A 25,987-nucleotide genomic window follows, 5' to 3' on the forward strand; every position below is an offset into this window, starting at 1 on the left:
AATGTATTTAATCAATTAATCAAACTTGTACTGTAGATAAAACAATTTTTATTTTGCAAATATATATATATATATATATATATATATATATATATATTTGTTTTTGGTTTTTTTTCGAGTTCCCATGTTAGCCAGCCCCCTCTTTGTTTACCCTTTGGGGTACATGTGGCTACATGTGTGCCACAGGCATGATTAATTTTTCATTCGCACTATGCTGAGGTCGTAAGGGAAGAGTTTATTATTTTTTTATTGTAATGTTACATGTTATAGAATAGGTAGTTATCTGATTTCTTAATCAGAAAATTTAAGCTACCACGTGCTGTTGCTCTTATGCTTAAACCTAAGTTAAAGCTTGAAATTGTTGAATGACAAAGCCTCATTTACTTTTATTTTAAGATTGTTCTATTTAACTCTTGAGGACAATCACAGCAATAAAGTTGCACTTTTGACAATATATCTGATGTCTGCCGTCATTTTTAAGTGCAGTAAAAAAAATTGAAAATCAAACCGAAAATCAAAATTTTCTTTTTTTCCTTTTTTTTGGCAAAATCGCCTAGCCCTACGTCATTGTCACTTAAAAATATATAGTCGAGAAAAACTGCGAGGGATACTTTTAGTCAACAAAATGAACCGTGCAATCTCACCCTGCACTAGAACGCAACAGTGCAAAGCTTAGTCATTTATAAACTATTAGACTAAATTTAGAACTATCGCTGTATTCATTTTCAGTTTACACAATCTACTCAATCTTTACTGCTGCCGCTCAGTTGTGATGCATCTAAAAATAAAGCATGACGCTTTCATTACACCACACTGAGAGGTGGTTCCGCTCTTCTTGTAAGCAAATGAGGAAGTAATCCAGAAAGCCAGACTTTCATGCAGCTGCTAATAAAAAGTAACTGCTCAGAAAAAAAGGAAGAACACACTGCTGGTTGAAAGTTTTGGCTGATGTACACTTTGCACTTAGGAAGATCCACAAGACCAGTCATAACAAGTACAAATAGGAAGGTGCTGAGCTAAAAAGGTACAAGATGCTAATGTTGAACATCTGAACATAAACGGGGATCATTAAAGCATTCATGCCAATGTTCCTGTCTGACTTGCTCAGTGAGTGTGGTGAATATTTACAGTTGGCCACACATGAGACAAAAACACTGAATATCAAAGACTTACCCTCGGACCACCCCACTCTCCAGATAGTTAACTTGGATGAATTTTCCAAAGCGACTGGAGTTGTTGTTATGGGCTGTTTTGGCATTCCCAAAAGCCTGACAGAGACAACAGAATGAGAGGACACACTTTTTACTCCAAGTAAAGTAACAAACTAAACCACAATTGCATATATATATATATATATATAATATAAACTATGTGGGAAGATTTTTTAAATCCAATATTCAAATTAAGGGAAATGAGAGGTTGACATATTACAAGCTGTTAAATATGATTAACAGGTTAAAAAACAAAAACCTTCTGATGTTTTTCTAGTCATGACGGTTTGAATAAACAGAGTATCTGGCCAAAGTATGCCAAAATCCATGTGATTATTTGTAAATGTTTTGAACTTCAGCTGAAGCCTACTTTCAAACCAAATATGGAGGTGCAACTCAAACCTACCTTTAGAGTCTACGGAGGAATTTGCCCTGAAATAAGCAAATCGGACAACAATTCTACATTCAAACTAAACTAAACAAGAATCCAGAGATTAAATCTTGTTTTCTGAAAGCAGCAAAAACTGATGAAGGGGGTTGGGCCAGAATGTGTGCTGGGAGGTCTTTAAAGAGCGAGAAAGCATCTGCAACTCGTTGTCTGCTTTTCCCCTCCTTTGATTCACCCTCTCCTCATCCATCTTGCTCGTTTTTCCTTTACTTACTGGTTCTCAAAACCATTCTGCTCTTTTTTCCAATGAGAGCAAAAAGAGTGTGTATGAGTGTGTGTGTGTGTGTGTGTGTGTGTGTGTGTGTGTGTGTGTGTGTGTGTGTGTGTGCGTGTGTGCGTGTGTGCGTGTGTGTGTGTGTGTGTGTGAGAGAGAGAGAGAAAGTTAAGCGAGGATAAAAGCAGAAACTACCATTCTTTACAAAAGTGTAGAACCAAAAAACAGCAACAGGGGACCAGAGTCTCTTTCCAGAACTCAAAGTCCACCAGAGGCAGAGGAGCCAGATAGTTGGCCTCACTGCAAGGCACTAATTCACCCCTTTTATAAATGGTTTGTATACCTGCGTCGTTGTAGACAATACATACACAGACACACTCAACAAAAGACTCACACAGAGGAAGTTGACTAAATGCATGCTAAATAGAAGCCACATTGTATTTTCCAAAGCAGTCTTTTTGATACAGCGCAGCTGGGGCTAAGAAAGATTCAAGCTCTAAGTCTGACTGAGACACACAAGTACCACATCCTTTTCTACCATTAATATCTTAATAAAATATCACAAAGCCCATGTTACTTCTAAAGAAAATATGATGAAGAGCAGTGCATCGTTGACATATGATGGAAGAATTTCTCATATGCGTGTGAACACTTATCTTCAGCTTGCTCAGACAAAACTCTAGCAACTTCTTATCAGACTTTCTCTCACTTTCACCGGGTCATGTGCACCACCGTATACTACGAGCCACTGGTGATTTTTCCCCCTTAGAAGTAAATATTTATAAATCATGTCAAACTTCTACTTTATGTCAAATGAAACCATAAAGATGTTGAAGGAAAGGTCTGACAGAAGGGTAACTATCAGTAGTTCTTTCTGCATACTATGAAGGCAATAGGACAAAATCCCTGAGAAACCTCACTAAACCAAGGTCCCCACATCATGGAGAGAATTTTAAACATGTAACTTGTCATTCGTATTCAAACATGCCCACCAGCTGAAAGCCCGATTGGCTGGAAGGCCCAGCAGGTATGAGGAAGAAGAATAATGGCTCACCAAACTGCATACACGGAATGGGGAAAGCTATCTTTGGAGTTTATGGAAGACTAGAAGGGGAAAAAAAGGGCAAGAAAGACAAGAGAGTCTGGTTTAAGCAGTGTGTAGAGAGAACGCAGTCGTTTGAAAACCGCAGGTGTTAAGGGACTATCTAAAGACAAAACATGTACTTGTAACTTCTTTACGTGGTGAGTCGACTTCTTTAGCAACCCATTTCTCAAAAATTGTCACTTATGTACATTAAACGTTTCCCCTTTTACGCACAACAGACAAAGCGTAAAGAGCTTTTAGAGTTTGAAAAAAAAAAGATTCTAAGCATCCTAATAGTAATGTCATGACAGAAGGTAATAAAACCAACAAAAAACTCAATTACTTTTATTACAGATAATTAGATGTTTGTGGAGACATTTTTTCCGCATAGATATTTCAAATGAAACATGATTTTTTTTAACCAGTTAACTTTCAGCTCCCAGCTCTGATGGAAAGAAGCAACTCCAATGTCCTTCAGTTAAATGTTTCCATGGGTGCTGCCAAGGCTGTGACAGCAACACCTCACAACAGCCTGGATACGCCCACAAAGCACTTTGAATAACCCAACTGCCTCAAAGACCGCTCTCACATAAACAAAAGGCAACGGCAGGGACCTGAAATATCAAGTGCAACCTCTAGGACAACACACTCACTTGCCATATGTTAAAACAACCAGTCTATCAGTACAACGTGCTTCAATAATTTTGGATTTTAATTTGAAATCAAGCACCAAAGTAAAAAGCATATAATCAGTAGAAAATATTACACTAAAGCACATAATTACTGTCATGAATTGAAAATGAAATAATGTGCCGGTATGTGGTGCGATCACAAGCTGTTGGCAGCGAGTGAATGTTAGTGGGTTTCTACTCAGTGTCCTCCTTTATGTACTGCTTTGCTGAAGCTAATCAGAATTGTAACAAAAAAATGATTCTTAGATGTGCAAAACAAGTGCATGAACTGTGCTCAAAGAGGAAGAAAAATGGTTGATTCATTCATCTAATTATCTCCTGGTTAAATTTATAAATCCAAGATAATCTAGTTTATTTCCATATACCCATGTAGACAAGTGAAATAATTTGAAAAATCGAATCCTATTTGTTCTACACGGTGGATTTATTTTGTAGTTTTTTACTAAGACTTGAATGAACAACTTAAATCTATTTGTGTGCTGCTTTTCTTACAACAATAAACAAGGGGATATTAATAATTGCACCAATGTTTCTACAAAATGAAAGTATTTTTTTGGCAAAAGACATTAATAACAAAAAGCATTCAGATTCCACAGGATAACAAGTTAACTGCTAATGGTTACTGCTGCTGTTTAGTGGAGACGACTTCTAATTATTTTTTTTCTCATTAAAAGTTAAAACTATTAAAACATATAAAAAAAAAGTTCCCTGCACTGTTAAGAAATCTTGTTAAATTCATTGGTTCACAAAATTACAATTCCTGCCAATTTAAGATGAAGATAGTTCAAAACAGTCAACACATCAGGTATAAAATAAGGTCAGATGTAGAATGGGCACCAGATATTTAGACAGTATAGTTTTATGTAAAACAAGAAATTAAAAATGTAAAATATTTAGGACAACCTTTTTAAGAACCCTTTTTGCTACCCTTGTGGGTCTGGTATTTTACAAAGCTGGAGATGTTTTAAAAAGCTCCTCCCACCCACATTTTGATGGGCACCACATTAAAATAAGAGCTTGTGGTGTCGCCTGAGAGCCACAACCAGACTGTGTGGTGTGCCACCTGCTTCTAACTCTAACATAGGCAGAGCCAGGAGCATGCTCAGCTCTTCTGATTGGTATGATTACAGGAAAGGGATTGTCTGTAAATACATAAATACACTCCATATTTGTGTGTCTGTGCATTTATGAGATAGATGACTCATGGGCACAACCGTGGCTTAACCACAGTAATGCCAGCTTCTTCCTAGCTCTTTTACAGTGCCACCCAGTCTAAATAACTACCCATCTGAATGAGTTAAACAATGCCTTAGCAAGCAGCATGGTCCACGACTCCTTTGTGCTTCCTGAACAACAGTACACCACACGACTCGAGACTTGAAGAACCAACTACCGCCTTCGCTTTCTGTGTCGTAGTCACTTCCTTTTAAAAGGTTCTGGACAAAAGGGGCTTCCTGTCTGAAGCCATGACATGGAATGGCACTGAAGAGGCCGAGTACAGTGAACATAAATATAAACTTATCTCACTCCATGGGGTTTACAAAGCCATCTGCTATCTCACCAACTGTTCATCAGAAATAACTCAACGTCTCGACATCTTATTTTAGTCCGTGGTGTCCCATAACATATGTACTAAAAACAGTGGTTCTCAAACTTTTTCGGCCCAAGTACGGTACCCCCTTTTGTCCAACTACAACATTTTGCTCATGGAAAGAATGAGTGATAACACATTTTAAAGAATCTAATTTTGTAAATAAGTGGAATGAAACCATATTTACTTACTATCTCCTGAATAGATTTATTTCTATTTTTATCATCGTACAACCCCCAGTCAAAAAATACTGTGCTCAAAAATATATAATCCCTTTTTCCACATGTACTCTGTAGCAAACATACACCCAAACACACTCTCAATCATTATGGACAATATGATTCCTCGATGACAAATAAATAACCTGTCAAGTGGATACAATGATGTTATTATGTCCTTAGGCTATAACAGACGATTATTAGCTCAACTGGAAATTGAAATACACAAACAGCTCACTGTGAACCTATACAATTAGGCAAAAATATAATAGTTATAGATAATCTTGAATTCAATCATGAGTCATAAATATGTAAAAGACTGAACTTCATAATCTTCAAGATATCTTAAAAATGTGACAACTTGTTTCTAATCAGGGACACCAGATGAAAACCCACCTCTTTTGGCTAACTCTGGCTCATTTTACTCATTTATGTGATATGTCCCTTTTGAGTAATCAATAAATGCAAACTCAAACAAAAAGACATAGTCAACATCCCCCGCCAGATTGGTTTTCATTATTATTATTATTCATTTTTTTTGGTTGTCACTATAACTCACAACCTTTTCCTAAATGTCCTAAATCTAAGAACTTAAATGTATACATAAGAATATTACCACATCAGAATATAAAATTAATAACTATCTTAAACGGTTTCTAAGAAAAGCTGTCCCCTTTGAAGATACCTCGAACAGAGTAAAGAAAAACGTAAACAAGGGCAATACCTTCATAAAGGTATTGATACCCTGAAGCCACACACAGAATTTGATTATCTTATTTTAAACAGTTTCTGAGAAAAGCTGTCCCCTTTAACTCCGACAAACGGCGCTCAAACCTATATCCCCCTTCCACACTTTATGGAGGGGATAATAATGCATTTGTGAAAACAGCACTTTATATCTTTGTTAATTATAGAATTATTTACTGCGATGTTCTGTTTTTCCATCGACTGCATATATTTACATGAAAGTGCTAAACAAACCAGTAAACAGGAAAAGAAAATGTCGAGGTATAAAATCTTTCTTCCAAGCCTAAAAGACTAAAAGCGAGTTTCTATCCCGAGAAAGCTGCTTAACGGGTTATACATATTTTCGGATGTTGCAATACAAGCTTCTCAAACGACTGTGTGCAAAGTTTCAGCAATCCTCTCATTATAGCCGTTTTAAATCTACAAATAGCCTAAATCTTTTATACGTTTTCATTTCTGCACTTGAATTCAGGTAAACTAGGTTTCAGACATATATATTGAAGGTTAGATTATACAGCCCCTGTTTTTCACCCTTATACTACTTAGCTTGTGCATTCATATCCACAGCTTTCATCAAAAGCCAAAAGTGCAAGTGTGTTAGTTCAACATAACAGTGAGGTCAGAAATGCTCCCATTGCACACTACAGAGAAGAAACCTGTTGGACCTGTTCACAAGAAAAACGTTAATTTGGAGCTTTGACTGTTGGATTGTTCTCACTGGCTTAGGTGAATAGATTTGAAAGATAAGAGCATGTTTTACTGTTTATTATAAAGATGCCTTTGACCTTTAAAAGCTTTACTTTAAGTAGGGCAGCAGCTTCGCTTTAAAGTTTTACTTTGGGTCTTCCAGCTACACACTACACAAAGCCAGAATCCAGTACCACAAATGATGATCTCATCTCCTCGATATGTTACCAAGGCTGAGAGACCTCCCTTATAGAAGGAAGAGGTACACACACGCACTCAAATAGACTTTTTTCTTCACTGTAATATGACACAGCTTCTACAAAAAGAGATGCAATCTCATCTTGAAAAAGTAAAAACTTGTCTGTGGGGCAAGTAATCCTAAAAATAGTGTACTTTACATCATCTATAAACCACTTTTGTCAGGAATAAAAATAGACAGTTTTTGCTGTGGTAAGAAACCACAGGGAATGCAACTTTAGCAGACCTTTGTCTGTAAAGTGTGCCAGTTTACAACAATGCTGCAGAGTTAGAGTGTTGGTTGTTGTATTTTCTTTGTCAAACTAAAAAAACTAAAACTAAACTATTTGAGAGAACCTCCACATGTTTAAACCTTTATGATGCCAGGAGGAAATGTGCAATTGTTTAAAGCCCTGATGACTTTATGAGTGCTCCAGATTCAATTGAATCTCCATCTCCTTCACTCATCAGGCCAGCCAAAGCCAAACCCGCCTCCTTGTCTGGCCTCAGAACCACAGATCTGGACTGCATAAACACACACAAAAAAAGGAATTCTGGAAGTCAAAGAGTGTCAGCAGGCCTGCCAAAGGGATCAGAACTCTGCTGATGGATGGGGGGGATCAAACCTCAAACTCCCTCTGCTATCCTCAGTCTGTCTTGAGAAAGCAATACTGTGACAGAATGACACACATCAAGAGACAAATGTGGCACCTATCCAGCTGTACGCAAATACAGCAGTAGTTAGGTGAATGAAAGCCTCATGTCATGCATGATTGTTTGAAGATTTAGAAACACAGGGAAGTGTCATATGATATGTTGTCATGCCATGTCTGATTCTTACCGTGGGAGCTCAGCCACTATTCTCTCTATTTGAAATCAACCTTTCGACAAGTCAGCAAGTCCTATCCTGCTCCCCGGCACTCTACTCTTCAATACTAATATAAATCAGAGATTTCCTTTTTTAGGGCCATTTTATACTTCAAACACTCTTCACTTCACCTACAGCGTCACTGACCATTGATCTATTTTTAGCCAAACGACTATAAAATGTACCAGAAGAAATATACTGCAATATAACACAATCCAGATCCTTTGAGCTGGCGCCTCGAACCAAGAAGGCAGCAACTGAGTTAAGTGATACCAAAACTGATATCAAGTAAAGCATGGTTATATTCAGACTTAATCTTCCCAAAAACCTCCCAGATCAAGGTTTCATGAATATCCATTGATGTTATATAGATTCATCATTGAAACCACTTTCTATAGTAAATAGCTAATCAGTCAACAACATTATTGCAAAACAGTGTATTTATTTAGGCAATGAAAAGAGTTACCAACAATCACACCAATTCAGAGTGTTTAAACATTACACTGCTACACATTTGGACATGGTCTTACCTCCAGGACTGGTCCTGCTCCCAGAATGGTTCTCTCCACACCACTGGCATAACCTTTTTGGCTGAGTGCAGTCAGACAATGGATCAGGAAGTTGGTGCTCTGGGTCTTGCCAGAGCCGCTCTCTCCAGAGATGACAATGCATTGATTTACTTTCTTCCTGAGCATAGCGTAGTAGGCTACATCAGCGATTGCAAATATGTGAGGCTCCAGTTTGCCCAGCTGGTGGTTCTCGTACATCTTGACATACTTGGGGTTGTAGATGGGCAAGAACTTAAAGGGGTTGATGGCAATGAGGATGCTACCTGCATATGTGTAGATCTTTTTCTTATAGAAACGAGTTCGCAGATTATTTAAGATGCTGTCTTCATTAAGAGCAGGGAGGTTGCAAAGGTCTGCAAAATCGTCTTGGGGAGGGGGAAGGAAGCCTCTTGCAGCTAATCGCTGTGCCTCTTGATCCTTCGATAATGATGGAAGGTGGACGTACTGAATAGAGCCATCATGATTCCTTTCCTGATTCAAGGGATGTAAAAAATGACATTTATTAAGGTTAGTTCATCCATGTACAGGTGAAATTGACATACAATTATAACAACATTTTTTCTTAAAAATAAAATAAAATAAACCATATTTCACTTTGTTTTACCAAGTAGAAAACATAAGGAAGCACACCAACATTCTGATACTCTTAACAACCCACATTCACTTTGACATATCCATATATATGTAGTTAACTTCTAAACTCTACCTGCAGCAGGAAGTAAAAGCCAAGGCTCTTGGGGTGTTGCTCCTGAGCTTTGCGTGGCCACAGCAGAAACCTTTGCACAGGTAGGTCTCCTGCCTCCAGTACCCACTCCTCCCCACCACATTCTTTCACCTCTGCTAGCACATACAAGCGGCTGGGGTCCAGCCCCAGGGTCGTAGCAGCATCGGAAATCACGGACGCTGCTGTTGCATCCTTTTGTACCCTAGTGAACAAAGAAGTAATGGAGTTGAAGATGAATTTTTGATTCTAAGTAATAATCATCATACCGACTCACCTCAGACTGCAGCAGGTGGAGGATTGAGCAGTCAGGCGTGGGTAGATCTGGAGCAGGTATAAACGCCCATCGTGGTCATTGGTACTAGCTAGTCCTCCTCCCCCTCCTCCACCAGCATTCATTGCCAAGGTGGCAGCGCCATCTCTGACACTCATCCTGAGACAGGGGGAGTGGCTTCAGCATGCCGCACTCACTGCTTGGCTCTCACAACACAGCACCTGGAGATCGCAGAGGGATTAACCGGAAGTGGTCAGAACTACATTATTTACACAGTATCAGTTAGGAATGTGTAAAGATTAGAACTGACTGCACTGCCAAAAATGTATAAAAGTTAGCCACTAAGTACATTTTGAAAGAAGAAGTGTTCTTTTACCACTGCACTGTTATCATCATAGACCATCAAACATCATCTGTATGCAAATTATCATCAAACCTGATAGTTGATGCCAACACTTTATGGAATAATAGGGATGTAACGATTCACTCAACTCTCGATACGATACGATTCACGATACTGGGTTCACGATACGATTCTCTCACAATTTATTTTACAAAATGGGACTGTAGACAAATTTGTTTTTTGGGAAAAAAACTAGAAAATACTGTATTATTTTCCTTTTATTTTTCATTGTCAAAAGAATTCCTTGATAAAATATTCAAAACAATGCAATTTAACTAAAAATAAATCTTGAATGAAATAAATAGAGGAATAATACAAATGAAAATGAAGCCTATTAATTTAAATTCTGGTTTTATAATAAATAATGCAAAACTGCATAATAGTTCTTTTTCTTTTTAAAAGTGCAACTGAAAATGTATTTTGTGCCTTAACAATTGGACTTTAAAAAAAAAAAAAAAAAAAACGTGATTTCACTGATTTACGTCATATTTGTTTGGACCAGCAGAGGGCGCTGGTAACACAGTGGTCGGTTGGCATGCAGATATCATGCAGTGAAGAAGAGAAGCTATGCTAGCAGACAGAGCTAATAGAAAAACGTGACTTTTACAGATATTCAAGTAATATTACAGATAAAGGGGTAATGAATCATTTATTAACATATTTAAGAGTAGAAGGCAGCCAGAAAGAAAGTATTAGCAGACTCCGCCCGCCGCCTACACTTGTGGATAGCGCCCTCTGCTGGTTAAAAAAAAGTACTGCGATTCAATTTTCAGAAAATCGATATCAACCGTGATACCTATGAATCGATTTTTAACTGCCTTACGATTAATCGTTACATCCCTATGGAATAATATTGAAAAACTGAAGCTTCAACATAAATTTGTGGTTGTATCTCACTGCATACACAACGAGACATCAGGAAGCAAGTTGTGGACAATACCATTCCTCGTAGCTTTCTTCAGGCCACTTGTGAATGTTGTCATTTATGGTTGTTATTTTAGCACTTGATGACAGCTTTACATCAATGACAGTAAGCAGCAAGTCTAGCCTTGGTTCTCTTGACTCATTCAAAGTCAACAAAGCTCTTTCTTATATCGGGACAATAATACTGTTGCGTCATGCTAGATCACAATCTGGGAAATAAAATCCTGTTAGAATTGTCAAACATGAAATTTGAACTTGTGATTTCAATTTCTCGACTTCTCTAATTTATGGGAGGTAAACTGCAAGTCCAATTTGTAGAAAGCAAATCACTGCAGGGAAAGTAGAGTGCACTCCTTTCATAAACTATATCAAGACCTCTACAGTTAACAAACAACTTTTCACTTTTGTCAGATGTTTTTTCCCTCATTTCTGAATATGAAATCATTGGTCAAAATCAGATAGGACATCACACATGCTTGAATAAAGCAGTGTGGTGAGCTTTTGTTCACACTGAAACTCTACATGAGAAAAGTATTTTAACCCACTTTTGAAAACAAAAAATGTTATCAACATCAGATTGAAATCTCACCGCCTTTGGTGATTAGGTTAAGAAGACAATCCTCAGTTGTGTGCAAAAGTTGTTGGGTGTGTGACAGAGAGATCCATTCATTTTCCTTCTACTAACTGCCTATTCACGTAACTAAGTCCTAACCAAAAGAAAAATCTCTAACCCTAGCTGGATTTACAGTTGGGGTGGGAACCTCTGGGTACCTCACAATACGATGCGATACAAAGCTCACAATAACGATTATCTCACGATACTGCCATTATTGATATGTTGGTCAGAAATCAATCTACGATAATCTGATATAACAAGAAAAAAAAAATTAAGTGAAAAAATACAATTTGTATTTTTTATCTCTGAAAGACAATAAATTGAAAAAGTGTCCTATGAACAGTGACACTATTTTAATGCAACATTTCTGTAAATAAGTGTCAACATACCAATGTAACTCTTTACTAACACACTGATCTAACTATAGACCTGGACCTCGATGGGCTTGTGGGGTAGCCTTGACCTGGGTGGCTTGGGTGGGTTGCCGGGGTGTTTTGGGTGCCTCTGCGCGGGTGCCATTTTAAGAGGGGTTTACATTTGCCTGACAATCGCTATTTACAATATTTACCACGGACAACACGAAGGTTTTACTCAATGTTGTACAAATATTTCAGCAGATTAGAGCCAAAGGCCAAGCACCGATTTGAAGGGAAGTTACATCTGGTTGGTTTGGAATCATGTCCATACCAAGCACCTCAAGGTTCATGGGAAAAATGACCTGACAACATGGCCAGATCTCCAATGCCCTGCTATTTATGAGTACCTCATTAACAGCCCTGGCATCTACACAATGGAGATGATGAGGACTTACAAAAGCTTGGATGCATATATTTTCTTTAAGGTAGGCTTGAGTATGTGTTTTTGTGTCTATATAGGCCTGTCATCATCATGATAATTGGCTCGTTACGCGATGTGGCTATGCTAGGCTAGCACCGCTAATAATATAATACAGCCTAAATGAAAACATAAATGGGTATATGAAGCAAATTTGTTCATTTAATATACTCAGTTCATATACAAGTCAATGCATTGCATATTTACTGTTAATTTCACGTTGCTTGTCTTCAAGTTAGACATACAAGCCATGAACATTTCAGTCATTACTGAATAAATTACAATTTAAATGTAGGCTAATTCATAATCAATGTCATAAAATCAGTAATGAAGAAATTAGATCCCCAAAATACACAACCTACCATTAACAAAATGTCTACTGCAAACATACGACCACTTTGATTTTGGGCTCCATGTAGTTCCATTTATGTTTGTTCGCCTCAGTGCATGGAACCATAATTTCCGTTTCTGGCCTTTTTCTGTCAGTATTCTGTAAAAGGCTATGTTTTCCTTCAGCCAGGCACGGTTATGACAGCCAAATACTACGCAGGATTTGGGCATTATACAATAAAAATCAGCCAGACTGCAAAATCTCCATCATGATATCAGCGGTAAATAGCGGTTGTCAGGCAAATGATTACCGCTCTTAAAATGACGGCGCACGTTGCTAAGTCAAGTGCTGATGTCACTCGATGTATTGTGCTTTCTGTAAATAAAAAATAGGATCTTTCTTACAAGGGACACCATTATAGTGAAATATTCCAGGAAACAATATATTGGTTCCTTCAACAAAATTTCTGTGAAGACCTACCTGCACATTTTAGTGAAAAAGCAGAAAAGGTTTTGACAATAAAAATAAATAAATAAATAAAATCGATACTTGCGAAAAAATATTGCAATATATCGCCGAGATAGTGTAAATGGTAAATGGACTAGATTTATGCAGCGCCTTATAACCACACTGAAGCAGTCCCAAAGCGCTTTACGTATCAGCTCATTCACCCAATCACTCTCACATTCACACACCAATGGGACAGGACTGCCATGCAAGGCGCTAGTCGATCTCACAGAGCAACTTAGGGTTCAGTGTCTTGCCCAAGGACACTTCAACACATAGTCAGGTACTGGGATCGAACCCCCAACCTCTCGATCAGAAGACGACCCTCTACCACCAGAGCCACGGTCGCACTCCTAATATACAGGAGATAGCAAATTAAGCCACACAATTATTATTTGGTTAAACTCCTGTTCTAAAACAAAAATGCAACTATATTTCCTTTTATTAGCTAGACTCTCTGACATTCAGTTTGATTTTCTTGTGAACAAGCTGCGAAACAGGAACTTGCCATTAACAAAGTAACAAAATGACAAAAATATCTTAGCATCTGAATCATTTGGGTCACAGTAGGAAAGTAGAGGAAAAACAGAGACTCATGAGCTTGTACCTTTGCCAGGCCAGCTGACCACAGTCCCAAAAACGTGCAAGCCTGAAAAATGCCCGGGCATGTAAAAGTGCAAGGACCACAAACAACAGCATTAGCCTCTATCATGGAGCTGGTCTGGTTCACATCTGCCACTTTACCTCTTGTGCTGCTCAGTAAACATGTTTCATGAAAAGAAATCCTATAATTATAACCATATTTGTGCAAGAGAAAACTATTTCTAATCACTGCAGGGATGAAAAAACTGAACCTTTTAGTGGTTGACCATGAGGAGAAACCGGTTAAAAGAAAAGGCTGCTAGAGAAAGGTAAACATGTGAATGTGAGATAGAAAAGAGAGCAGTCTCAGGGACAGTCGAATGAGACAGAGTCTTTGAGATAACAGAGCTTCCTCCCTGTAGAGGAGATTCTATGACGATGCAAAGCATTCCTCAGATAAGACTGAAGTACAGCTGCTTAGCTTAGGTTTAGCATGGCACTTCAGCCACTTACTGGGGTAGGGGGAGAAACACCAGGGCCAGTGCTAGGCAGTATGACCAAAATGTTATACCACAATGTGTTTTTAAAACTATATCAGTTTCTTGGTATATAACAACAAAACCTTCTCATGGTTTGGAGAATTAGTGCTGTAAATGTATTTGCACTAACACAATAAATACAGTGGGGCAAAAAAGTATTTAGTCAGCCACCAATTGTACAAGTTCTCCCAATTAAAAAGATGAGAGAGGCCTGTAATTTTCATGATAGGTACACCTCAACTATGAGAGACAAAATGAGAAAAAAAAATTCCAGAAAATCACATTGTAGGATGTGCTGCATATTATGAATGCCATTACTTTTCAAATGGGGTAAAAAAAAACAAAACAATTATAGTCTAGCTTTTAAACAGTTGTGCAGGAGATAATCCAATCTGATTGGAAGATGGACGTTTATGTAAACTGATCTTACTCTCTTGCCTTTAACTTGACTTGTCCCTCCCATTTTTTTTTACCAGCTTTAAAAAAAAAAGCTACAAATAGCTCCACACAAAAAGCAAGAGGAGAAGGATTAGCAGTTGTATATCTACACTGGCAGTTGTAGAAGAAAGGCCAGATTGTGCCTTTATAAGGCTAGTAGTTGTAGAGTTTATGATGCCACTCAGGGATGTGTAAGGCTTACTGTACTCTGAGTCTACATTTTCTTACTAATAGACTAGCCAGGAGCCAAACCTAGGCTATAAACAGAAAGACTGTCAATGATGAGACAGCGGTGACTTCATGATCCAGCAGGAAGTGGATGGGAGTGTGACCCAGTGACACAGGCGAGATTGAAGAACTTCACATTGAATATTCTACCTGTTACTCTAATGTTTACTCTTCATCCTCTCACACCCTGACAGCAAGTCTCTTCCTGTATACATAACCCACAAAAAAGCAAGTTATGACATCAGCTCTGAGGCGAACACGCAACGATTCTCTCAGCATTCCACTGCAGCGTCACACAAGGATATCTGATAAGTCCATGAGTCAGGGCTACAAACTGACAAGACTAGAGCACTCATTTGCTCTTTTGTCATCAACTTTTATGTTCACATTCAACTCATTAACATCATCACTGCTGATTAGCAATTCAGAAATTGAAATTCTTTACTTGGAAAGAATAATGCTTGTCCAGTTCTCTACAATTATCTGTATTGATATATAAGAGCCTATATCTGGGTCATTTAAGAACCATAAATTCACCAAAACCTCAATATATCCTTACTTACAATCAAGGAAAAAAAATGTTGAAAATATCACACTTAGCCCCCAAAAAACAAGGCTTCATGACCAAGCTTCTACTCTTCTAAGAGAAAGAGAAAACAATCTGTATTATTTATGAAATCAATAGAAATTAATTTGTTTATTACATTTTACAAATTTCAAATTTGATTTGAGGTTTGTCTGCTGAAACCTAGTGTGGTCTTCTCATTGATAAAGAGCCAAATCAACAAGAAGACAGTCATCAACATCCCCTGCCAGATTGGTTGTCACTAAAACTCACAACCTTTTCCTAAATGTCCTAAATCTAAAAACTCAGATGTATACATGAGAAAATATTATCACATCAGAATATGAAATTACTAACTATCTTACTATCTTAAATGGACAGACGGCACTCAAACCTATATCTCCCGTTCCTTTTTGGGGCGGGGGATAATAATAATACCTAGAACTGCAAGCAGTCACGAAAGAGGGCCAAGCCTTCCCGCGCGACTCAGCCCCCAGGTTTTGCGCAGCCCATGGAATTACGTCACGAAGGATGACGGGCTTGGGGTGAGCGTCAGGACACAGGCCAACATGCCATTTGCAGTGAACACGTGGATATAAAGTTTATGAAGGTGTGATTTAAAATGTGAAAGTAACAGGCCAAAATACATTTGCACCCATAATAGAGCCACCTAGTGGCAGACTTTTTGGTATGGGTGGCGTGTGTGCTCTTCGAAACATAATTCTTCAGCTGAAATAAATGTTTGTTTATATTTTATGTCGTAATAAGCCACACCCACTTTTACCAATCGCGATTAACTCGGGATTGGTAAAGGTCATACCTTTGGTAAAGATCATTCCTATACCAATCAGTCTTGCCATTTAAAATACATATATTTCCCATATTTGCAGTGGCCCCTAGTAGCCTAAATTATTCAAATTTGGCTCATACCCCCACAGTCACATGCCAATCAAGGATCTCAGATTTGGCATTGTTTGCCTCCTATTTTGACTGAAATATGCAACAGTTCGCATTTTTATAGCTAGCTAGAAAACTTTACTTGCTAATAATTTGCGCATATTTTGACCGAAGACAATTCTTTCCTCAAATTCAGATCAGGTCTAACTGAAGACTCTACGTGCCAAGTTTCACACTGATTGGACAAAAACCCAAGGAGGAGTTAGAAAAGGTAGGTTTTGCAGTTTTCGCAATTTTGCTTTTAAATACTTTCAAAAGCCCCTGGTCTTCCCTTTGTGCATTAATATGCCAGCTTTAGAGGCTGCTAGCCAAGCTTCTTCTTTCCTCTCCCCAGGGAAAGTGGAACAGAGGCACTAAAGTATCAATCATCACTAGAACCCACTCTTCATGACCTAATGGAGATGAGAGGGGCTGGATCCTTGCCAGAGCAAGCAGCATTGTCTTCTGGTCACAATGAGACACAGAAGCAAAGGAAGAACAGATTTATTTTCTCATTTTATATTTGTAATTACGCTGCTTGTCTTTATAAATGTTCATCTGGGTTCTTACATGTATTATAGAGTGAAATTAAAATGGACAGAGGTTTCTCCTGTTACTGCTGTGTGGTGGTAAATAAGCCTAATGGTTGAATTTGTTTTAGATCCTACTCCTCAACTGGTGTCTTGTGGCCCATTCAAAGAGGCAGTTTTTATACAGACTACAACTCTAATCCAGGAATGAACTCATCCGATTTACACTAGCAGGGTTCAACAGACAAACACAGTAGAAAACTGTGCAGAGAGAGTGAAGGAAAAAAAAGAAAAGGGTGCACTAAAAAGATCATCTCCTCCCCCAGTCTTTAAGTTAGCTCCCTAACCAGGCAGCCACACAATAAAAGACCTGAGGAGCATCTGCTCCCTACTTCTAGAGAAAAGGATAAAGGCTAGAGAAGTCCCAGGGATCCACTCTTTGACTTGATCATTTTGCTCCATTTATTGAAGAGCCCATGCTCACGTTCAAAGCCATCTTTCCTGAAATTAGCTGCTACAAAAACAGCTAATCAAAAATAAAAACAGTGGCCAGCTGCATAGCCATGTACACTTCAATGTTAATCAATTATAACCGTCATCAGAGTGCACTCTATTGATTTGCCACTCCCAATATCATGTGTCTGAGTCATGTATTGACAAACAAAAGTGGGCTGCTGTTCATTTAACATCCCTTGGAGGTAAGTATGACCTCGTAGTCACGCACGAATCATTCCAGTGCAAGCTAGGGGGTTGAACATCAAGAACTGGGCTGGATGGAAACACAGGATTAACTCACACAATGAAAACAAGCTAAACAAAAACTAAACTGGAATGAGGCTTTCCTCCTAGTTATTCTCCATTTGTTGATCTGTGTGTTGTTGTTTCCTTAGGGAATCCAACATCAGCTATGGCTTTATGAACTCGTACTTTGTGTGCATATCACAACAGGTCAGTAATACAAGAGGCCCCAGTATGGTCTACTTGTAGACTACTCCCCCGTGTCTCGCCAACCATCTGTTTCAGCTATAGCACTACTTTGACAGTGCTTCTTTCTCTCCATCTCTATTGTCATTTTAGCATATTTAACACAATCTCTCCTACTAACACTTCCTGGACTCCCTGCTGGTCTCCCTCTTTTGCTCCTTATTGCCAAACATTTGGTATAGATGATGGAAAAACTCGCTTCAGAACTCCAGATGCCAACTGGCAAGATGAGAAAAGCTGATAAAAAAAGTAGTCACAGTTTAAACAGGGGTGTGATATCATATGCACTTAGGTCTTGACATTTAAGATTTCTATGAATTTCCACAATGACATTTTGACCCACAGTTTCTTATACCAGACAAAGAAAAGCAGAGCAATTAAAAATTGTCTTTCATGCCCCACATAAAGAAAAATATTTTGTAGCTCAAATATTTTTCAGAGTACTGCCACAGAACAAAGATAGACTTGCATGCAAATGGATACACAAATGTTCCCTACAAAAAAAAGTGTTAAGAGTGCTTTCAACAAAAAAATCTACAAAGTTTTCTAAATCCTTAGTTTATGGAGGGATAAGAATAATAGCAGTCAGTGTGGAGAACAACATGTTTTCACTCAGTGTGATGAGCTGCAACTTAGAATTTAAAGCAGAAGCATCCACATGAAATGATCCAGTTCACCGAGGCCATGGTATGTCTGACTAATACAGCCCAGAAGACTCTGTTCTGCATTTGCCACATTTTCAAAATCAATGACAGTTTGCAGTGTCAGGGAATCTAGAGTTTTCCAGCTCTGCAAACCTGAGTTCTCTCTTCGAGTTTGTTCAATCACTGCCACTTGCATCACATGCATGTACTCACCCCATCAAGGTTTAAATCAAGACTGAACTGAACAATAATGATATGATCCAAAAAGATAACTAAAATAAATGGTAAACTGTAAGATGCAATTATGAATAAGAGGGAGTTTCTTCATTGCTTCGACACTACGCGAGTAGGCACACCTGCAAATTAATTAGAATTATTCTCTGTAGGCTGCTTCTTTCACCATCAAAAAAAGGGTTTCAAACGTTATTGTGTTATCTCTGCACAAAACTAAACCTTCCCAGCAAATAAATAAATGAATAACATAAGAAAAAAATCCAATCTAGATACGTGTTTTTTAGTTCAATTGCACATTATGAAGGCTCTTTAGCACGATCCATTGAAGGAAACACTTCCTTCCTATTTAGAACATTTAAAAAATCTTATGCAAGCAAATACACCATACTGTAATGATATCCGGAGATGTGGGGCTGCTGCAGGCAATAATCAGGAAGAAGAAAAGAGGAAGCAGGGAGGAGGGGGGAGGGGTTATTGTATGTGATCACTGGTTTAGACAACACAGCACTAAAAACACCTCTGAACACATGGCCCTATTGTAACACCAGAATAGTCACTACATTACAATAAGTCCTTTTAAAATAAAAAAAAATCCCACACTCCCAATCTTGGCTCACATGCCTGATAGGAAGAACGCTTTCTTTTCGTCAGTGGAGGGAAAAAAAAGGCCAGACAAGTGAGACAAAGTCACTTAATGGTCACTCTCAACTCAGACCGCCTTTACAGTGAGAAAGACAGGTAGTAAGGGGATGTTTATTAGAACTATAACAACACTGTAAACTCTGTACGCCATGCTATGTCAATAGGCTTATTCATGGTGAGTCAAGGCAATACCAATAACCAGCTCAGACAACTCAAACACCTCAGTCCAAATAATACCATTCATTATATTTTGTACAAGCTCAGACCTCGGTTTGATGATCTGATAAAATGTGGTATAACCTGTTAGATACACACATTACAATGAGGATAATAGAGGGTTAGGCTACAGATTAATCAGGCCAATTAATTGTGTGCTGTCATGTAATGCACAGCCAAGGATAAAATTCCCAAATCTACCAAAATGTTGTGGAAACCGTACCAGAGATGACAAATAGGTAAAATTAGACTAAAAAATTGACAGAAATTGTTCAAAAGCTGCTTGCGTTTCCATTATTTGTCTTTCAACATCAATACGTTTTATTTTCCCACTCCTCCACTAGAGTAGCCAGACATTTTGAATGATTTCTACAGGATAAAATGCGACTAACACGTGGGGCAGTTCACACTGAATAGCATCAGACTACACGGTCAAAAATAGAGCTACCGTTTCTGCTTCATTTCTCTCTCCATCAACCTTCTGCCTGCCTTTTTCTTTCCATCTCTTTCCCATCTATGTCCTCTGTACTGTTCTACAATTCTAATCCACTTCTCTTGTTGCTCTCCACTGCCTTTGAGGCATCCAGTGGTAAGGTGCACTCAGCACATTTGGAAACAAAAGCTGTGTTTCTCAAAAAACCCCACCAGAAAGTTGGCTTAGCTTAATTTGATGTTAATTTGTAGTCATCTGCAGTGACCTTTAATATAAAGCAGGTCAGTAAGTTTGTTACCAACCCTGAACAAAAAAAGGACACTAACTCGAGTGTGATTAACTCGATTACAAAAATTCCGCAAGGCAAAAATTGTGCCTCAAAGCATCGTTACATTCCTATGACGCGCACTATGAGCGCAGGGACCGCCCACCACTAGCGCGTCATCAATGCGTGACAAACATTCTGCATTTAGTTGGCGCCATGGCGGAGAGCAAGCAAGCATGCAAGAATGCCTAAAGTTTGGGATCGTTACATCCTAAAAAATTAAGAAAACAAGGTGCAATCATGTGTTTAATGCGAACAATACCTGGCATACGACAGCAGTACGACTTCAATGATGCAGCATCTGAACCGAAAGCATCCACATGCTGTTTCAACAAGCGTCGCTGAAACAAGGTAATGTAGCACTAATTTAGGTCTGGGTTGACAATCAATAAATAAATAAATTAACCAGACGATAAATGAAAATGATTGCATAAGTTTTTGCTAGAGACGTAAGCGGTGTGATCGGAAGCACGCACGGCATGCATGTACACACAAACCAGGGTAGACGGTCTTTAAATCCTTAATTCACTGTGACAATTCTAATAATGTCAGCAGCACAATATTTTGATATAAAATAGAAATACTTTATTAAGCCCGAGATAAATACATTTTCTCAGCTGCTGAAAACATAATTCCAGTGTTTGTTTAACATATACACACACAGGTTTCTAGGTTACCATAGCAAATAGGCTCACCCCAGAAATTATATGTTATTTGTTAGTAGTTAGTTGACTTAACTGTATTGTTACTTAATTGTTGTTACTGGCACTTATTAACACTACATGGTTAAATTGCAGTAAATGGGCTTAGTTTTGGAGTCAAATGTAGTTTTTTTGAGAACTAAAAGCCAAATGCTTGATCATTTTACAGCCACGTCAGTTTCGTTATGCATTGTTTTGGTCGCCTAAAAACGCAGAAAAAAATAATTATTCGATCGATAAAGTGCTAGATTAATCGATTCCAAAAAAAAAATCGATAGCTGCAACCCTACACCACAGGTTTATCTATGCAACAGAAAAAAATATTTTTGCAAAGATTTTTTTTAAAAAAATTCTTATTTTATTTACAACTGTTAAAGCTCAGCTATTGAATTTTATCAATTCCAAAGCATTATTACTGACATTTTCATATCTAATTAGTTTTAGTCTCCAATCTGTAAATTCCATTTTGTCATAACAGAGTTGGTTTTAGTCTAGTTTAAGATGACTAAAGCCACGGAAAAATTTTGTGAATAAAGAGGATTAAAAGCTTCTACATACTTCATGAGAACAGAGAACTTTATTCTCTCTCGTACATCAGTGAGAACAAAAGGAGTCTAGGTGTCTATTTTCCAAACGAGACCAGTTGGTTCAGATTTATCAAAACAAAGATAGTAGCTTGTACTGGGACATCTTACTAGGTATACTGATCACCAGTTGGACCAATACACCACACACATGAAATGCTTTCCCCATTCTACTCCACTCCCAAATGTTGACATCAAATATTCAACCTAAACCATCTTTTCCAACAACACAAAAACTCTTTCATGATGTAGCTCCGAGTTCTTCATTAACAATGTTTGCAAGCATTTGAGTGCGGGGTCTTTTCTTGATGACATGCATCTTAACTTAACTAATTTACTGATATCCAGAGCAGCACCTAGAAATTATTTTAGTATTTCAGTCTTATCTGTTGATTGAAGTGCATCTCTTTTCCTGTCGCTTTGCTTTATGCTACTGTGGGAATTCACAATTATGGATTATGCACAATTATTTTTTATCAATATTGTAATCACAATTATGAATAGAATAGAATAGAATAGATTAGAAGACTTTTATTGTCATCATACACAATGTAATCTGGTGGTTCAAGAGTAGAGGTATAAGACAAAAAAATAAAATAAAAACACAATAAGCTAGTAAAAATATGAAAAAAATAAAAAAATGTATTAAAAAAATTACAATGTACAATAGGAGAGCATGATAGCAGCAATGGGAATACATGTATATTGCACAGTGAAGAGTGACTGAAAACATTTGAACAGGATGTGATTACTGTGTAATCAGTACCCCAAAGGCATGATAAAAAGTGTTAGTGAATCTGAAAGTGCGGGCCTTGATGGACCTGTACCTCTTCTCTGAAAGCAGCAGTAAGAACAGGGTGTGCATAAATCACAATTATTCATCATGTAAGGTTATACATCTGTATATATTGTACTACTTTCAATTGAAACAATGTTAACAGTTTCCAGTGCAAAATTAAGATTAAAATAAGAATAATGATAATTACTAAAGAAAAATAACATTCATACGAGAATATAAAATTTGCCAAATGCTAACTGAATAAATACGCAATTACAGAGTGCAACTCATTAGACACAAAATAACAGCTTACAGCTCTCATTGGCCCACCGAGTGACTCGACGCTGCCGCTGAAAGGTTGCTCGCTGGTTATTGAGGTGGCTTAATGAAGCCTTAACCATGTGATTACCCCCTGGTGGTTGGCTGACTACTATTTGAGAAAGTGCCTGCATTTTACATGTAAATAGACCATCAGGTTCATTTGATTGGGGCAGCCAGAATCTGGATCATGGTTAAAATATGATCAATCATGCAGCACTATCTATGTTACTAGTATTTTTGAGCTTTTTATTCTGCCGGTAAGCAACAGTGTTGGCTTGGCTGTGTCCGATATTACAATCCTGCTTAACTGCATCAGTAGAAAAAAGTCGACATAAGCATACAAAGACACAGGCTTATTCCAAGTGGATCTTTGTGTGTTTAAATCAAACTGTTTAGCTACAATCTCCTAACTACCCGTAGTACTTATAACCAACACCAAAAACACAAAGGAGACTCAGGCTGTAACACTATGTCACACACTACCTTCTGAGCATAAACTCAAATAGAGATGGCTAGACTGAAATGTAATCAAACATCGCCTCATCGCTACTTTATAGAATTGTAACCATCAAATAACTAATTTCAGTCCTACACATGTTCTCCATATCTTTGAACGCATTAACATTTTCTTTGTAATCAGAAGCAGAAGCATAAGGCTGTTGTATTTCTACTGAAATGTGGCCTACTTAGATATAGTTTTACAAATCTAAGAACAATCCTATTGGTGAGCATTAAACAAAGAAGGTGTGATTTACCCGATCTGACCCAAACTAAAACCCACAACTTAGGCTACAAGCGAAATAATAAACATGATACAAATAAACACCCTCTATGCACTGTATGTGGAAGTGATGCATTGTACCCGAGCCTAATGGTTCGTTACATATTGGCAAACAGGAGAAATTGGTGCATTGGGGTGTGCCCTCTGTTTGGCCTATAATCCAGAGACAAAGGACAGTATCAGTAACAGAGGACAGAGGAGCAGGTTACAGCACCATTGACATCAACAAGTTGTGTACGCCATAACACAACAGTAGTTCCCCCTGAAGAAGAAGTGACGGAAGGATATTTCAGAGAGTTCACGACTAACTGACTTTTGTGTTTTCTTCTTGAAGCTCCCTGTCAGAGAAGATAATGACAGAACTGAAAGGAGATGCCAGCTAAGTTTTTGGTCAGTGACATCTTGCTGCAGCAAATTGACCACACTCAGAAGAGAATTACTAAAAAAAAAATAAAATGGCTTGCTTTCTACACATTAACATATCATTTGAGCGACATTGTGTGCACAATAGTCCCATTGCTGGTTCTGCAATGTTTTTGCATACATTTTTCCAGTGAAAGTGGCTCCCAGGATGCAGAACTGTGTACCGACCAACATCCCTGGTGGGATAACTTAACTGGCACAACCACTAGACATCTCAGTGAACCAAACGTTACAAAATGAGCTTTGGAAGTTGTGGGAAAAGGGATTCATTCAGGCATTCAATGTTTTACTAACATGGGACAAATGGGGAGACCAGTGCAGGTTAATTGTCCCACCGTATGGCAGCATCACAAAGTACAATTTGAGTCATATGGTGAAAATTCATGTATCTTTTCACATCGCAATATATATCTGCTGGGTTGAAGAAAATCGCAATGCTTGTTTTCCAATTTCATGCTGCCCTATTGCATTGCTATCAGATATTTTGAGGAAAACACATCCATATTTTAATTCTGTCAGCTGTTACTGGCTGGTCTATTCTAAATAATCATGAAGTTGCATGTTTTAAATCTGTGAACATGAATGAGGAAGGATCAGGTCACAACAACAAATGCACTGTAAGTAGGCCATCCCAAGTCTTTCGGCAGTTTCCTCATTTCTACCCTATCATTACAGCTGCTTCTATTTATAAAGTCCATAAATGTAGCTTACCACTCTAAAGGAGAAAACCAGGAGTTACCAAGGAGTTTTAAACCCCTTCTTTACTCTCAATATTTCCACTTCTCATCTGCTCAGCGACAATCTTCTGCACAAACGTACGTAGTTGACTTTCAAAAAAATACAGACTGACCCTTTTTCGTCTCCAACACATGGCTATGTTTTACTCTTGATCCTCCACTTTAGACGAGAACACCCTCGGGTATTCCTGACAGTTCTGTACCAAAGGCACATACAAGGCAGGCATACTAAAACATTTGTGCATACAGTGGTGTCCCATTTCCTCCTAATGACCTCCTTCTTTCCATTCATACTGTCCTCCATGTTCATACACCTACCCGGTTTGCCTTTCAGAAAATAATAATGTCAATCAGTCAGGTTGGCCCTCTATAGCTTATTCAAAGCAGCTAAAAATTTTGCCATTGAAAGAAAAAGAAATGTTTTTTTTTAGCCTGTTCAATAACTGGTAATCTTTGGAATTAGTATAAAAAAAAATATTTCTAAGACCTGAATCAACAGGTTAAGTAAAGGCCGAATGCTACCATTCACATGCTTTGCCGGGAACTTAAATAACAGTAAAACAGACACTTTCCTGATGAGTATGAATGTAAATACACACACAACTTACAAGCCTTGACATGTTTGACTGTTCCCACCCAGCCATTGGCAAGGTAATAGAAAAAAGTTTCTGGTTTACATCCTCTGTACAACAGTTACACAACAACTGCATATTTTAAAAGCATATAGAGAGACAACTACCAGTATGTGATCATTTGTATAGTGCTACTTTCCTGTACATTCAGAAAACTTCTCTTCATTCTTTATTAACAAACCAAAACATTAACTTTAGGTCGTCCCAAACCCATTTGTACACCTTTTGTTTTTGTGACTTTAGTGATTACAGCCGTGTTGGGTGGCAGACGCTTTGAGGCTAATACGGCACATAACCTGTTCTTCTGTATTTTCTGTCTGAAATATGTTGTCAACTAAAACAGAAAATGGAGAGAAAAGACATTTAGGAGAAAACTCGCACAACAGGATTTACATATGATGTTTTGTCTTGTCTAATCTAATCCCAACTTGTACATTCAGCTGTTTCACCCTCCTGCTTTATATTTCTGACACACATTTTAAAGTGCACAACAACCTGCAAACAGCACCTATCTTAATCTAGTTTCCCACGCTAATCTTGATTCCACAGTTCCAAAGA

General features: G+C 38.0%; 1 protein-coding gene across 8 annotated transcripts in view; it reads right to left on the bottom strand.

Annotated features, from left to right (window-relative positions):
* myo9b (myosin IXB) overlaps positions 1 to 25,987 on the bottom strand; it is a 55,030-nt gene that overhangs the window by 24,125 nt on the left and 4,918 nt on the right. For all 8 annotated transcript variants that reach the window (XR_003673958.1, XM_028445338.1, XM_028445343.1 and 5 more), the window contains exons 2-5: positions 9,565 to 9,782; positions 9,273 to 9,492; positions 8,528 to 9,037; positions 1,174 to 1,268 (exon numbers count right to left, since the gene is read on the bottom strand). Coding sequence is in view for 7 of the 8 variants with exons in the window: in XM_028445338.1 (XP_028301139.1) it covers positions 1,174 to 1,268; positions 8,528 to 9,037; positions 9,273 to 9,492; positions 9,565 to 9,719 (980 nt within the window). In the remaining variant the exon portion in view is untranslated. The remainder of the gene's footprint in view (positions 1 to 1,173; positions 1,269 to 8,527; positions 9,038 to 9,272; positions 9,493 to 9,564; positions 9,783 to 25,987) is intronic.

The sequence above is a fragment of the Gouania willdenowi genome, chromosome 4, assembly GCF_900634775.1.
Source record: "Gouania willdenowi chromosome 4, fGouWil2.1, whole genome shotgun sequence".
Taxonomy (NCBI): domain Eukaryota; kingdom Metazoa; phylum Chordata; class Actinopteri; order Blenniiformes; family Gobiesocidae; genus Gouania; species Gouania willdenowi.